The sequence below is a fragment of the Callorhinus ursinus genome, unplaced genomic scaffold (assembly GCF_003265705.2).
Source record: "Callorhinus ursinus isolate GAN/ISIS: 27379988/994484 unplaced genomic scaffold, GSC_fseal_2.0 scaffold51, whole genome shotgun sequence".
In the NCBI taxonomy this organism is placed as follows: domain Eukaryota; kingdom Metazoa; phylum Chordata; class Mammalia; order Carnivora; family Otariidae; genus Callorhinus; species Callorhinus ursinus.
Genome location: NW_027397113.1, coordinates 5,380,050 through 5,395,378, shown reverse-complemented (window position 1 = coordinate 5,395,378; position 15,329 = coordinate 5,380,050). Strand labels below are relative to the sequence as shown.

Genomic DNA, 15,329 nt, shown 5'->3' with positions numbered 1-15,329 from the left:
TACGGTTACCACTGAGCCTCCAGTCAAGCCAAGTATCTGGCCTGCACAGCCGGAGCAGCCTGCCCGTGGTCGCGGCACTGAGTGCCTGCCAACCGACCCCTGGGTCGCTTGCTTCACCTGCCCGGCACTCCCGCATCCTGACGGGGCCCTCCACCAGGCCAGTGTGGTTGCTCGGGGTCCAGTTTCCCAGTTTCCGCTTCTCTTCCTAGCACCTGCCAGGACCGCAGAAGGAAGACGGTGATCCCAAGTGACAGGGCACAAAGGTCATATCACTTCCGGGTCAGGCACCTAGCTATAGGGCTGGCCACATTTGCATAGCCCACGTTCAGTGCCGGGCACACTTGTGTTTCACCCACATTAGCTCACTGCCATCACCGCGGGCAGAGAGAAGTTGGGTAGTGGGCCAGTCTCCTGACCGACTAAGGTGGAGCTGGGGTGCCAACCAGACTGCCTGGCAGGGGCTGTGCTCGAAGCACCACGCACCCTGCTTCTACAGAGACCAGCACACAGTGTGCACTGCCCCTCCGGGCAATTCAAACCAGATGGGGACTTACAGACTAACTGGCCTTTCCCATCACCTACCTAGGATCCCTTGCAGAGACCTATCACTCTGGGGACCCAGTTCCATGTTCTTCCATCATGTCCCCCCTGCTAGATGGACACCAAGGGGCGGGGGTGGCTCCCAGGCTTGGGCCTTAGATGTGATGTTCCAGGAGGTGTGAAAAGGGTTCGTGCCCTGGTGCTGTGAAGAGAAAGGAAAACACAGGTCTGCAGATAAGGCTTCCCGTGAGAAGCCCAGAGGATTGGCAGGGGCCCCTAACCCTCCCTATGTCTCTTTAAGTAGCCAGAGGATTTTTATCTCGAGAAGCCTCCCAGTGTGAAAGACCAACCAAATCCCATTTTTACCTGTCCCAAGATGAGCAGAACCCATTGTTGGGAACCCAGATGATTAACTGCTGCGTCAACTTTAGGAGGAGCCGGGGATAAGCTTCTAGGAAGCTAGGGGTGGGGGTGGGCAATGTTCCCGGGGCTCCCGGTGAGCTTCTACTTTCTCTCCCACTCCTTAGAAGAACTCCAGTGTAGGACACCTCTCCGAGGAGCCCTTCCCTAGCAGCATCAGGTCAGACAGCCCCATTTCAAGGGACCGTAATAACCCGCAGACACTGTAGCATGGGTGCCATGAGAGAAAAAGGAAAAGTACGGGGCCTCTGCTGACTGGGAAATGGGCCCCAGCCAGGCAGGAAAAAGAGAGGAATGGGGGTCAACATACAACCAAGGACACATGTGTGTCGCCAGACTACAAATGCTGAAGGAGTCTTTTGCATCTGAAAGAGTAAAGACTTCTTGAAAGACGTGGAGCCCCAGCTAGGCTGGGAAAACAGGGCATCTGAATAGAACCTAGGAAGTTGGGGGTGGAATGGGATCAAGCCCAGAAGGGAAGAGGTGTGGGCAGAGGGTCTCACTATTTCCATCAGCAATCTGGATGTTTGCTTCGTTCATTCAGCACGCCAGAGGCATTTTTGGAACCCCGCCCAGGTGCCAGTCAGAGCTGATAAGACAAGATTCTGACAGGAGAGCCGGCTGGGGCCCAGCAAGATGGCCTTACGGAGGATGAAAGCAGAGTCCTATTTTTATAGCCAAAAACAAAGCAAACAAATGTGGGGTGGGAGCACTTCACAACAGGAAGCGCTACGAAGGTTTATACCTTATATTTTTATGTATTTTCTAATTCTTTTTTACAATAAGCATATATTATTTTTACAACCAGAAGAAAATAAAGTTGTAAAACAATTTAGGGGGTTTAGCTGACACAAAATTCAACACACTAGCCCCCCCCCTCAAAAGCCAGCGGGATCTCGGACAACATCAGGAGCGTGGCGTCAACAACCCTGCACTCTGGGCGGGTCCCCAGTCAGTGGGTCTGAGGCCCAGCCCTGTCTCGTGCTGTCTGTGTGGCCTTGCGCAAGTGACCTAACCTCCCAGTCTCCTCATCTATAAATGAGGTGGGTTCCTGAGTTCGAAAGTCCCTTTCTGATATAAAGACTTTATGTCTCTAGGCCCCCATCTTGATAAAAGCTTTGAAGAAGCTCACTGACAACTTGGAGTGGAGATGAGGAGACGCCGGAGGCTGAGAAGTTGCTCGGTGAGTGGCAAAGACCAACTGCCACGGTGGCTGGCTTGAAGCAGGGGGAAAGGCTTATCCCAGGTGGTTCCAGCTGTAGAGCCTGGGCCGAGAGGTGAGGATTAGACGGCGGCGGGGGGAGTGGGGGGGCAGCCCCCACTGCAGGAAGGAGAAGCCTTCCAAGCCCCAGCATGGCTTCTCCAGGGGGCTGCTGCATGGGGGGGGGCGGGGAGGAGGGCAGCCCTGGGCACTGTCACCCGAGCGCTGGGGCTTGGAAGCCATCCGTTAGTGACTTCTAACAGGACTCTGTCATGGGACTGAAGGCTGGACAAAACAATCTTCAAGACTCTTTCTACCCTCGAAATTCTAAAAGGCCAGGCCAAAGTACAGTGGTCATGACTTCGCGGCCTGTTTACCATTCCCAAGAAGGCAGAGCCAGGGTGAAATGCTAGTGAACAGAATGGAATGGGAAAGACAACACTGGGAAGAGAGCAGCCGGGGGGCCTGTCTCGTACGCTGGGCTTGAGGTGACGGAGACCTGGACTGACGAGGGGACGCAGACCTCTTCTCACTGCCTCTGGTCCCGGCCCATCCCCGAGGGCCGCCCAGAACCAGGCCCCTCCCTCAGGAGATGGCAGCCACCTGACCCAGGGTGTCCCACCTTCTTCGTGTCCAAGACCAGCGTGCCCTCCTCCATTCCTCACGCCAGCCGCCTTCCCGAGTTTCTAGAGTCTGTTTTGACATTGCACCCCCCATCACCCAGCCTCGCACCTTCCAGTTCTACTTTGGTTCCTGTAGCCAATCAGTCAACTCCCCTCGAGGCTCCGTCTGAGACTGCTCCTCTTGCTGGGCAGCTCTCCCCCTGGGTGGCAGGCTCGCCGGCCCGTGGGGCTCAGGCCATGCGCCGCCGCGGGGCCAGCGCTGGAGGGGCGGTCGTCAGACATGCGGATTCTGGTCCTGGGACGGGGCGGTGCGTTGCGAGTTAGATCTTCCAAGTTCTGTTTCCTGAATGTAAGAGCTGGGTATCAAGTGACCGATTTCCTCTGTTCCTCCCTATTCTCTCCACATAAACTGGGTGAGGACTTCTGCCCTAATGAATCTTTCAGAGTAGAGTACAACACAAATCAGGTGTCTCACAAGGCGCTGGGAGGAGAGGGGTGGACAGCCAGCTACCCTGTGTAACCTGCCTCGATCGCAACCGGGGGCCCCACCGGCCCTTAGACTTCTCCTCCGACTTCAGGCTCAAGGGGCTGCCATCCCCACCCCCACGGAGAAGGAACCCGGGCAAGTGAGTGCCACAGGGTGGGCCGCTCTGTGTCCGGCTGCCAGGCCACACGGCCCATTGGCATCAGCAGTAGCCATCTCATTCCTGAGAGCAGAAGGACCCAGAGAGTCCCCTGGGACACCGGTGTCACTCACTGCTAACCCCAGAACTCCTGGAACGAGCGTTTGCCTCAGGAGGACACGTCAGCAGTCCTGTAATGGCAGCTAATCACCGCTTCCACTCGCTGAGCTCCTACTACGCGCCAGGCAGCATCCAGCTTCGCTTCCCTCTGACATCATCACTAATCCCCACAACGACCCTAGGAGGTAGCTATTACTGTTCTATTTTTAGACAAAGAAATTGAGGCTCAGGGAGATTAAATATCTTGCTCAAGGTCACATGGATAGCGAGCGATGAGGCCAGGCTCCAGCCTGAGGTTTGCTGGACTCTCTCAAGTTGGGGCTCTTTGCTGTCTCTCCGATTCTCAATGATTATGAAATGGGAGATCTTTTCCTTTCAGTTCTTTACTTGTTCTCTGGACCCTGAGAACCTACTGTGTCAAGCAAGCACTGTGCTGGCGCATTGGCTTTGCAAAGATGAATAAGGCATGGGGCCCGGGCTCCAGAGGTCACCTTCTGCTGGGGGAAACGGAGGTGGCCCAGTCCTGCAGGGGGTGGGACAGGTGCATGAGCGGGCGAGCACTGAGGACAGCAGGAAAGGGGCCGGGCTGCCCAGGGCCCCACCCTCAGAGATCTCTGAAGCTCCCCAGTGTCACCCACATCAGTAGGGTTGAGAAAAGGAAAGGAGGGAGAAAACCCAACATGGTTGAGCACCCACCTCCCATCCATCTGGTGTACTATGCACCAGCCCCAAGGTCGGCGCTGTTGCTGTCTGTCCAGACGAGGAAAGCGAAGCCTAAAGAGGTCACGTGCTGTCAAGGTCACCACGGCCACCTGGCACCTGGCTGGAACCCCCAGCCTCTCACTGTCGAGCATCGCACTGTCTTCCCAGAAAGTATGTGGAAATAGAAAAAGAGGGAGTTCTCAGCCTGACTGCAGGGAAAAAGCCAAAGTCCTCTGCAGAGACCACAGGGACCCAGAGTGTGAGAACCTAACCCCCACCACAGAAATGCCAGGTGTCTTGTTCCTGTTAAAGTCACAGCCACGGGGCGCCTGGGTGGCTCAGCTGGTTAAGCGACTGCCTTCGGCTCAGGTCATGATCCTGGAGTCCCGGGATCGAGTCCCGGGATCGAGTCCCGCATCGGGCTCCCTGCTCAGCAGGGAGTCTGCTTCTCCCTCTGACCCTCTTCCTTCTCGTGCTTTCTATCTCTCATTCTCTCTCTCTCTCAAATAAATAAATAAAATCTTTAAAAAAAATAAAAAATAAATAAAAAAGTCACAGCCACGGCCATCTTGCAAATATGCCAAACCCGGAGAAAGGGCCGGAGGGGAGACACTTAGGGAAGTGAGAGCGGGTCAGGGCGCTCCAAACCTACAGGAGCTCCGAAGTGAACTCCCAACATCCACCCCCACGTGTACCCTGACCTCCTCCCCTACAGTCCCAGTTTTCCAAGGCGGTGATCTTGGCGGGGAAGGCACTGATCCTGTCCTCAGCACCTCGGCTTGTCCTGTCCAGCTGGCTCCTGCCCAGCCCCCTCTGGCCTCCCCGCCTCTGGGGGGGGGGGGCGGGACTCCAGGTAACAGGCCTGGGCACTGCCTCCTCCCCGGCCCAGGGTGAGTTGCTGAAGGACACCAGGAGAACTGGTAGGACTTGTGTCCCTTCTGCCAGAGGCACAAACAAACCTGCCAGTGGTAGTTACAGGGCAAAGGAGCGGACTGCCTGAGACTCAGGAGGGCCGCAGGCTTGCTGCCAGCCACCTCTGCCACTAGGTCCTTGCTCAGAAGCAAGAGGGGCCCTTGGAGAGTGGGGCTGTCTCCATTCCTGCCACAAGACACCTAATACTTCCTCCTCCACAAGACGATTCTCTTCTAATACTAACACCCCGCATTCTCTTTCAGCATTTTCCCAGCGGTTCTGAGAGGCTCACGTCAGGGTTTTCTGAAGCATTATGCAGGAGCCTCCAGGGGTCCACCATCACCACCCTCCCTGCTCCCAGCCAGAGGCCGGTGTGAGGGAAGGAGGCGGTAAGGAACTGGAGGTCAGGGCAGAAGGGATGGGAGCCATCCTTACCGGCCTCAGTGCCTAGGTGGGGAGGAATGGCATTCCCTAAGGAGGCCAGAGTGCTCGTGGGGGTGACCACAGGAGGAGGAGCCCTTCACAAGTTTACTTTGTTTGGGGGGAACTTGTTACAGAAAAAGTAGAGGAAAAAAAGCAAAGCATCCATGGTCTGGTTGGGAGAGTGGGGGAAATAAGTATGTACCCAAATTCAAAATGGTGCATTGAAATGCGATGTAAATGAGTTTTTAGCAGATACAATTTCAGTCTCAATATAAAGAGTTCTTACATATCAATAAAAAAAAAAGAAAATACACACCATTGAAAGCTATAAATAGTATGGATGGGCTGTTCATGAACGAGCTTTAAATGATAAAAATCATATGAAAAAATTCAGCTTCATTCAAAATTAAAGAAATGAAAATTAAAATCAGATACAGAACTCTATCATAAAACTGGTCATAATAATGAAAAAATAGGAACAATCTAAATATTTAACTCTAGAGTACCATTAAGAATTATAATGAAATACTATGTATTCAATAAATATGATGTTATAAACATATTTACTAACGGGAAAATGTTTGCAATATAGTAAGTTTAAAGAGCAGATTCCAAAACAGTGTTATGGGTAGGCCCATTTTACATTTTGGTAATCACAAGTAAGTCCACGTGTACATCATAAAAATTACAGAAGACTAAACACAGCGTTTATAGTACTGAGTTATGACTCAATGGTGGAATTATGGTTTTATTGTCTTGTTTGTTTGTCTATATTTTGTACTTTTCCTACAATGATCCCATTTTGACTTTGCAATGAAAACTTTCGGGGGGGCTTCGAAAGAGTGTTTGGCAGAGGAAACGTATGAAGGAGGCTGATGTCGGAGGTCACCTGGGGTGCAGAACTAGGGGTCAGAAAAGAGATCCAGGAATCACAACTGTGCTCTTTGAGATCTCTAGGGGACCCATGACCTTGTACAGAAAGCCCAGAGGATTTGCAGTCAGAGGATGAGTGCATCTTAGTCTACCAGTTGACCCTGAGGAAGACACTGTATCTTTCTGAAACTCAATGTCTGTAAAGTGGAAGTAACAGTAACAGAGGATTATTGTGAGGATTAAATAAGATAATTATTTGCTTTGTGAGGTATAAATCCCTAAACAAATGTGAGATGTTGTCGTTAATAACATTCATCTCTGGCTCAGCCTTAGCAGGAAAGCAGGCCAAGTGTAAACTGGTCAAGTTCGCGCTGGCTGCTGAGAATGCTGGATACGCTGGAGGTGAAATGCAATATTCCCATGTGGCTCAGGCAAACTGATGTCCTGGTCATAGAATATAAAAAGCAAAAGAAAGTAAACTTACTCTGAGCTCAGAGGAAGGTGCTTGGAGACCTTCTGACTGCCCTCTAAGGAAAGAATACATAGCCTGTGATGAGAAATCCCTGGTTAGTCATGTGCTGGGCACCAGGAAAGAAGAGAAACGGCCCAAAGCACAGAGGTAGGTCTGTGACTGCCTTTACCTACACTTGTTTACTGATGTTTTGGCAAGATGCTTGGGGGCTGAGTTGGGTGGACCAAGGATGCCACAGCTTGTCATCTAAGGAGACTGGGAGAGGCTGGGTGGTGGTTCTGGTTAGATGGGTCCGCACCCTGCACGAGACAAGGGAAGTCACGGCTTCTGGGTGGAGGTAGTAGGCACGCTCATGAATCATAAACCCCTCTCATTCATAACTGGTTAGCTGGTTCTGACAGGGCCACGCACGGTTTTTACACAGTATGGTGCCAAGCATACACCCTCAAAGAGCACCACTTTCTTCATCCCACTAGATGAAAGGGATTTATTGACCAGATGACAAGCTTTCTGGGTACCGACCATGTTTGGAGACTCCATTTTGACCACGCCACTCCAAAGGCCTTCAGATGAGGAGCATGATCTTCACTCTCCTTTTCTTTCTTTTTCGCTCCTTCTAGGATGCCCCTCCCACCTTTCCTTCTGTTTGCCTCTTTTTCTTCTTCCGAGTTGGTTTCATTGCTCTTCCTCTCCTTGTTCCTCAGGTTTCCTTCTCCTTCTTCTCGCAACCCCCTTGTGTGGTTCTGGATCCAGGCAGCATCTTCCTCTGCGTTCTTCATGTCAGAGGCACCCGCTACTCGGAGCCACTCGATGCTGGGGTGTCCTGAGCTAGAGCCCACCTGTCCGCAATGTGAGGCTGCCCCTCCTGCAGGGGTCGCTGAAGCTTTGGGTTCGTGAGCTTCTTTACTCCTTGCTTCACCTAGTCCCCTCCTCAATTATCCAACAAGCCTCTTCAGATCTTTCTGTAACTAAGTTTTCCTCCTAATCCTGCTGCCAACCCTGCCCCCCTGCCCCCCAGCCCCCCAGCCCCCCAGCCCCCTCTCTCTTCTGCGGGGCCTCTGATCTATCTGGACCTTGCTGGTGCTGACATGTCCTAGACTGAAAGCCTGGTCCAGGTGTGGTTTCGCCTCCTTATCGGTGGGGGGAAGAGGCAAGGACAGCCGTGTGCTCCTGTCGGCTGCCCCCCTCCACTCTAGGCTTTTCTAGGCTCTTCTGTTTATCTGCACGATCTAGCCGAGAGCCAGCATGGGAGTGTTTTCTGTCTCTTTTATTCCTTAGAACCTCACCCCACTGTATTTTTTCCAATCAAAATCTCATTGCGAAATCTCCTACCCAAAGGGTTTCCCAATGCCTCCCAGTTTTGAATCAACCTGTTGTTTACAGCACACCCAGATCAGGAATTGAGATGTCAGGGGGCACCAGATCTGATACTACGCCCTGAAGACACTTGTGTGCCCGAATCAGTCATTGGACTGGTGGCACCTGGACAAACAAAACTATTTCCTCCTTATTTCCCAAGAAGGAAGAAACCAAGTAGGCTTCAAGCTGAGAATAAGGACTGGCCATAAGACAAATACCAACCTGGCCATATTCCTCCCCTGGGGAGGTGTCTGAGAAAGGGCTCTCACTGCAAGTCCAGCCTGAACCAGGGAGATCCTCTCTAAGCACCCGCAGAATTCTCTGCCCCTCAAAGTGCCCAGTCCCTCCCAGAGGGCCATTTCATAAGAATATGCATCCTACTTCCCCACCTGTGACTAACGGGGTAGATTTCTGGTCCTAGAGATCCTGAGTCAGGAGCAGCCGCTAGAACAAACACAGAGAAGTGGGTCAGTGTGTTTTTTTGTTTTGTTTTGTTTTGTTTTGTTTCGTTTTGTTTTGTTTTGTTTTAACAAGTGAAGCGGGTTGTTCCCTGCATACAAAGGTGACCCACCACCCGCCTTGGTAACCTGACAGCTCTCTGTCACCAGCAAGGAGGGTCTACCTGTGGTCCTTCTTATTCTCCAGAAGAAGCTGAAGGATCAGTTTGGGGTTGAAAGGGCAACCTGGATCTCTGCATCAGGTTCTAGCCAACAAAGACATTTCACCCTGACTTTTATTTTAAAAATCTATCCAAAGCCCCAATTCTTTTTTTTTAAAGAATATATTTATTTATTTTAGAGAGAAAGAGCACGAGGGGAGGGGGAGGGGCAGAGGGAGAGGAAGGGAAGCAGACTCCCTGCTGAACATGTAGCCTGACCCAGGACTTGATCTCAAGACCCTGAGATCACGACATGAGCCAAACCCAAGAGTCCAACACTCAACCGACTGAGCCACCTGGGCGCCCCTCAAAGCCCCAGTTCTGCATCTAATCACCAGAGAGTCAATCCCTTCATCTAAATGAACAGAGCGCCATACGGACATCAAGCCAGCCTCTGGAGGTTCGTGTCACCCTCTCTTTGAGGTGAATGCTGCAGACAGGACCTAAATCTTTCTGCTCCTATAATTTGAGGAGAGAAAACACCATCTGATGCCACAGCAAGCTCCTATTCTTGGCACTTGGTGTCACTCTTGCTTCACCTTGCTTCAGCTCGAAGCTTTCCACTGGTGGCAATCACCACAGAGGGGCAGAAGTCTCTCTCCTCCCTCTCCCTTCCCCCACGTAGACACACACACACGCGCGCGCACACGCACGCGCGCACACGCGTGCACACGTACAAATGTCCGGTCAGGAGCCCAGCTCTCCTGAGGAAGGGCAAGTGTCCAGGCAGAGGATGACAGGAGCGCCACATGGTGAAGGGCAGGAGGAAGGGCCTCATCTTCCCTGGGAAGGCTTGGGTGGAACCTAAGCTCCTGGAATTGTTGGTTGCTGACTTCGCCAATGTTTTCTTAACACTCCAAATTGCTCAGAAGACAATCTAATAGCACAAACACACTTGTACAAACACTAAGAGTCACTTGACATCAAATTGGCAAATTTTGGTGACAGAAACACAGAAATGACCCATTGATAGCTGCAAGACTTGCTGTCTCTCTCTTTTTCAAGACCTTGGCTACCAAACCTTTGTCAATCCCCAGTGTAGGACACATTTTTTTTCTGCTAAGGACACCTTTTGGCAACCAAATAAATGCCATATTCCCTTTTAGTTAGTCTAGTTAATTAGCATAATTAAATTTCTCCTCTTGCATGTTCCCTGGCCACTGTTCCACCTTCTCAATCTCTCTTAGCCTCTGCTATTTCCCTTTCCCCACTGCCAGGCTCGTCTCAATGAAGGTTTAAGGAGCTCCCACGGGACTCTGGGCTCACTCCAGAGTCTCCTTCTGCAACGACCCCCCCCCACACACACACACACATTGTCTCTAGAAGATTCCTTTGTCCTTGAGGCTCTCCCATGGATGGATAACCCTTAGGATCACTGTGGTTCCTCCTCCTCTGGGGCACACAGATCTAATATTCTTCTTATAAGAAATCTAACTCCTTTACCACCCATGAAGGAAAGTGGTTCAGGGTGAAGGAGAGGCTTGAGAGTCCCTAGTGAAGAGCCACTACCCAAGAAGAGCCAGTCTGGAAAGGGCTGCCTGCCGAGGCCCTGGCTGCACGCCTATCCGCAGCAGCTTGCAGCATTACTGGCCTAAGAAGCACAAGAGTATCTAGCTTACAGTGTTTACAGTTACTTTGCTGTTCTCTGATCCTGGGCTAACTGGCTGTTCTGAGCCAGAGTTCTCTGGGAAGGTGGGGCTTCACTGTGGCCTCCCAGCAGAGTTCTGACATCTCAACACACCAGGGAGCAGGGGTCCCCATTTGCCTGCTGCCTCGTCTTTGAAAACACCTTGTGAGAGTGCATCCTGGGTTCCTAGGTTCCACCCAGATCGTCCCACCTTGAGTCTACCTTTTAATAGTTCCTGGAACAGGGGCTAGAAATATCTAGCCTGGCAAGTTGCACCAGAAGTGACTGAAGGCCCTGTGATGAGGAGACATCGTGGCTGAACTACCATGTATCCTATTTCTGGAGGTAAGAGTGTTGATGCCAAGGTCAGGAATGAGCAGCTCCCACCAATAGTACCCTGTGGTGCTGGGTCCCAGCCCCTCCTGCTTTCTCTAGGGCGGCATCCCCAGGATAGCAGATGGAAGCCCTAGACTGTGGGGGTACGTGAAGTGATCCAAGGGTAGTAGCAAGTCAGGCTGTAGTCTTCTGGAAGTCATTCAAAGTACTTTATGACCTTTATCTCATTGATCCTACTAATATCCGAGGAAAGAAAGAAGGAAGGGCAGAAGCCTTCTCATTTCATCAAAACAAAGTGAACGGGTGTCTAGGTGGCTCAGTCGGAGCATCCGACTCTTGGTTTCAGCTCAGATCATGATCTCGGGGTTGTGGGATCAAACCCCATGAACCCCAATAAAAAAAATTAATGACAAAAAGAAGTACATACAAACTTAAAAACATGGACCCTGGCCCTATGGCCCTAACAAGTGAAACAGATAGCTGACTCTGTGTGTGTGTGTGTGTGTGTGTGTGTGGTGGGGGTCCTCTACTCTGGCGGTCTCTGGTAATCTGACAATTCAGACTGACTTCAAAAGATGGCTGAATTTGATAACCTCTATGCTAAAAAGCGTACCAAAACACAAATACACCCCCCGGCCTGCCTTCCTCAAACTTTGTAAATAACAGAGACGCTCACTAGAGTAATTAGAACAAAAACTGTCAGCTAAGTGGTTTGAGAAGGTGTGGCTGGAGCATGCTATGTGTTTTCTCTAAAGCCGGACGTGTAGACCGTCCAAAATACAAGTTTAATGAGCTTATAAATTCAGAGTGACTCTTCATATCTTGTAGTGAGGTCTGGAGTTCAACTACTTCACCCTTGACATCAAAGAGGCTGCTATAGGGTGCTCATCCCTGAACATTTCCTCCAGACTCCGCTCCAAGGACTTCTTCCTCACAGTTTCACCATCTACCCACACAGGCAACTGACCCAAATGATTCAGTCCCCAGGGTTTTGTGGAGGGAGATAACTCCTGGCATTCAAAGCTTTGTGAGGTTTGATCTCCTGCTGTCCCTCCTTGGTCTGCCCCCGGCTACCCGAAATACCTCTTAAACAGTGCGGAGATCCTTTAGGAACTTAGATGCTTCTTGTGAGAGATGGTACCCATCCTGGTTAACTCCTACAAATTCACAAGCTTCTCTAATGTTCCAATTCAAAGTGTTTTAATTTCAGTAATCTTTGTTTGCTATAGTGCTTTCTAGCCTTTTCTACCTACAGTATTTCTAAACCTTAATTTAATTGAACTTCGATTGTGCATAATGTGCCACAATGCAAACGAATCACATAAACAGTGTTTTGCTGACACGGTAGGTCTAACACAGGAATAACCCTGTCAGCACTGTTGGCCCACATAGGACTACAAATCCAAAACAACCGCAGGTGCTCCCACAAGGCACACGTGGGTGATGTCACTGGTCTGGAGCATGGCTACCCTGGCTGGACCTAAGATGCTCACCCTTTCCAGCCAGTTTGTTTTTAGAACCAATATCTGGGATGCCACTTCAATATTTTACTCTATTTCTGATCAATGCCAGCCCAGGGACTTAGATAAAATAAGCCTGAAGCTGAATACTTTGTCACCACTTTTTCCAAAGCCCCAGGACAGCATTGCTAATATCCGGGGCCGCGCGTGACCTTGCTATCCCACACCATGGAACGATCTATTAATTAAACAGACAGCCAACCTTATAACTAGGTCAACCTCATATATTCCAACTTAAGCCCTTGATTCCATTCCTTTCTCTCCAAAATTATTTAGAGGAAATTTCTCACTGACCAATAACGCAGAAGTGTTCTCATGCCCCGAGGTGGACTCCTCAGTCCACAGCTCACCCCAAATCCCCCACAACTTTTTTTTTAAGATTTTATTTATTTGAGAGAGAGAGAATGAGAGAGAGAGCACATGAGAGGAGGGAGGGTCAGAGGGAGAAGCAGACTCCCCGCCGAGCAGGGAGCCCGATGCGGGACTCGATCCCGGGACTCCAGGATCATGACCTGAGCCGAAGGCAATTGCTTAACCAACTGAGCCACCCAGGCGCCCCTCCCCCACAACTTCGGACATCTACCCCAGTATGCAGAGCCTCCTCTGTGAGTTTTTATTTTTCTGCCTCTATCATCCTCATGGGTTTTCCTGTGGTTCGGAGGATATAGCCGAGACAAAGGGAAAGTCCCAATCCTGTGTGTGCTGGTTGAATGAGTAAAAACCTTAAGACAAGGGACTCTCAGAAAAATCATCATGACATCCTAAGAAGTCACGTTGCCAAAGTTCCAGACGCTACCCTGCCAGCCCTGAACCAGGTGGAGACACAGACCCGCCCTTTCCTGGGCTGATTTAGCTCCACCAGTTCCACCAGTTACCCATCTACATCTGTGCTCTCCCCACTGAATCAGTGCCCACCTGGTTACCTCCCAGGGCTCCTCGAGGGCATCACCAAGTAGAAGTCCTTCCTAGGTGGGAGACAGCGCCATTCGGGAAGGCTAGCATCACCCCACCCAACCCCTCTGCCTTTGGTAGGTACATGGGGAGGACTCAGGAAAGAGGGGTGTCTTGGGATGTGGCAGCCCGGGTCGAAATGAGTAACTGAGCCCAGGGGGCAGGGAGAGGGCCTGAACAGGGAAGGAGTTTCCTGAGACACGGCTGCACAGGTCTGAGCTAGAGGCCCTGCTAGAAACTGAATGACGAAACAGAAACACCTTCATAGTGGTGATTGAAATCCCAGATTAGCTTGGCTTTCTTTCTTTTCCGTTTTTTGTTTGTTTGTTTGTTTGTTTGTTTTAATTTATGTCTGTATGAATTTTTTCCTCTGGGTACATGAAACTTGCATTTTTTTCTCTTCTTCAATACTCCTCCAGGGACAAGAGAAATGGGAAACACCGGGTTCTGATGCTATGACAGATTAGGTCACAAGTGGATAGCTCTTTCTCCCGACGTGCATCAAATCTAACCAATAAATGTGTCAGTCTGACATTCACTGAGTGTTGTGAACCAGTAACTCCAGCAGCGAGGGGCCATGAAAGGCACAGTCTCTGCATTTAGGAGCTTTTGTCTGATCAGGCCAGCGTGGCTATTCCTGGCTTCCTGCACATGCCCCTAAAAGAGTCTGTGCAAGGTCAGATTTTTCTAAGGGAAGCTTCAACCCTTCCTGACTTGCTGGGTAATCAAACCCTTTAGTTTCACTTAAGACTCATCTTCCATTGGTAATAGCTTGTGATAGTTAGTCTCCAGGTTTTCTGTCCTCCCTCCTACTGAAATGCACCAGAAGAGCTTCATATTTAAGTAAGTCCAAGCATGAATCTTTCTATAAAACGTAGTAAGTCTTCCCAAATGTGTTTGCCTCAGCTGGGACTGGCATAAATCATTTTTTTCTAGATTTGGCCTCCATCGCATATTCCATATTCCTTTCATCTTTGATTTTTTTTAATTACCAAAAAAGAAGTCTGCCACCTAAACTGCAAAACAGTTGATAACAGGTTTCTGTCTTTCTGCATCAAAATCTTTAATGTCCTACAAATACAAGTAATTATTACCAACGGACCTGCATCATAGGCGAAAAAGGAATCGGAAGTATCCCCACCAGTGCAGGGAGCTTGGGGGATCCCAGCTCGGCTTCACTGCTAAGGGGATAACACCTGTCACTGCCCACAGGCCTCTCTGGTGACCATATTTTCAGAACGAAGAAGTGGCAGCCGTCTGAGGCATGACCTGGGAAAGGGCCAGTGTGTCTTCTGTCTCCGGAACTGAGATTTTCCCGGAAAACTGATGCCACGTGGCTGCCCGCAGGACAGCTCCGAGAAGCCATTCTCCGCTGCGTTCCGGTGAGGGCCCGCTCAGGTGTCTCCAAGTCATCCTGTCCCTCGGTGCTCCCCCCAGCCCACTCTCCTTGGACACCCGGCGTTTATACCGTTGATTAAGGCAGACATTCAAACAGTCCTTCAAACTGCCCTATCCACAATGTTTATTTTCCTTTCTTCCCACCAAATCAGTCTCCCCACCCCCCTTTTTTTAAAAAAAGATTTTATTTATTTACTTGACAGAGACCCAGCGAGAGAGGGAACACAAGCAGGGGGAGTGGCAGAGGGAGAAGCAGGCTTCCCGCCGAGCAGGGAGCCCGATGCGGGGCTCGATCCCAGGACCCCAGAATCGTGACCCGAGCTGAAGGCAGACAGTCTCCCCTTTTAAAAAGAGAGGGATCAGCAGTAAATGAACATAACTGGGTCTACTCATTCCCGGGGCAGGAGGTGTTACTGCTCGCTATCAAACTGGCTCTTTCCAGATTAAAAAGTAATTATTCTGAAAGAAGGTTTTATGGTTAAAATTAAACCACAGCCACAAAGCTACCAGAACCTGGACTCTGGACAAATGCCAAAGAGGACAGTTGTGGGCATCTCGCTGAGGAGCCGCG

At 50.5% G+C, this 15,329-nt stretch overlaps 1 protein-coding gene across 10 annotated transcripts in view; it reads right to left on the bottom strand.

Annotated features, from left to right (window-relative positions):
• The window catches only part of LOC112829007 (uncharacterized), a 38,792-nt gene that overhangs the window by 9,922 nt on the left and 13,541 nt on the right, over positions 1-15,329 (bottom strand). For 4 of the 10 annotated variants that reach the window (XR_012375463.1, XR_012375464.1, XR_012375465.1 and 1 more), the window contains 4 exons: positions 8,658-8,712; positions 4,224-4,385; positions 2,894-3,127; positions 583-742 (listed from right to left, as the gene is read on the bottom strand). Coding sequence is in view for 1 of the 10 variants with exons in the window: in XM_073883473.1 (XP_073739574.1) it covers positions 118-212; positions 583-628 (141 nt within the window). In the remaining 9 variants the exon portion in view is untranslated. Of the gene's footprint in view, positions 1-117; positions 213-582; positions 743-2,893; positions 3,128-4,223; positions 4,390-8,657; positions 8,713-15,329 lie in introns of all 10 variants that reach the window. The other 6 variants (XM_073883473.1, XR_012375466.1, XR_012375462.1 and 3 more) reach the window with 6 other exon arrangements.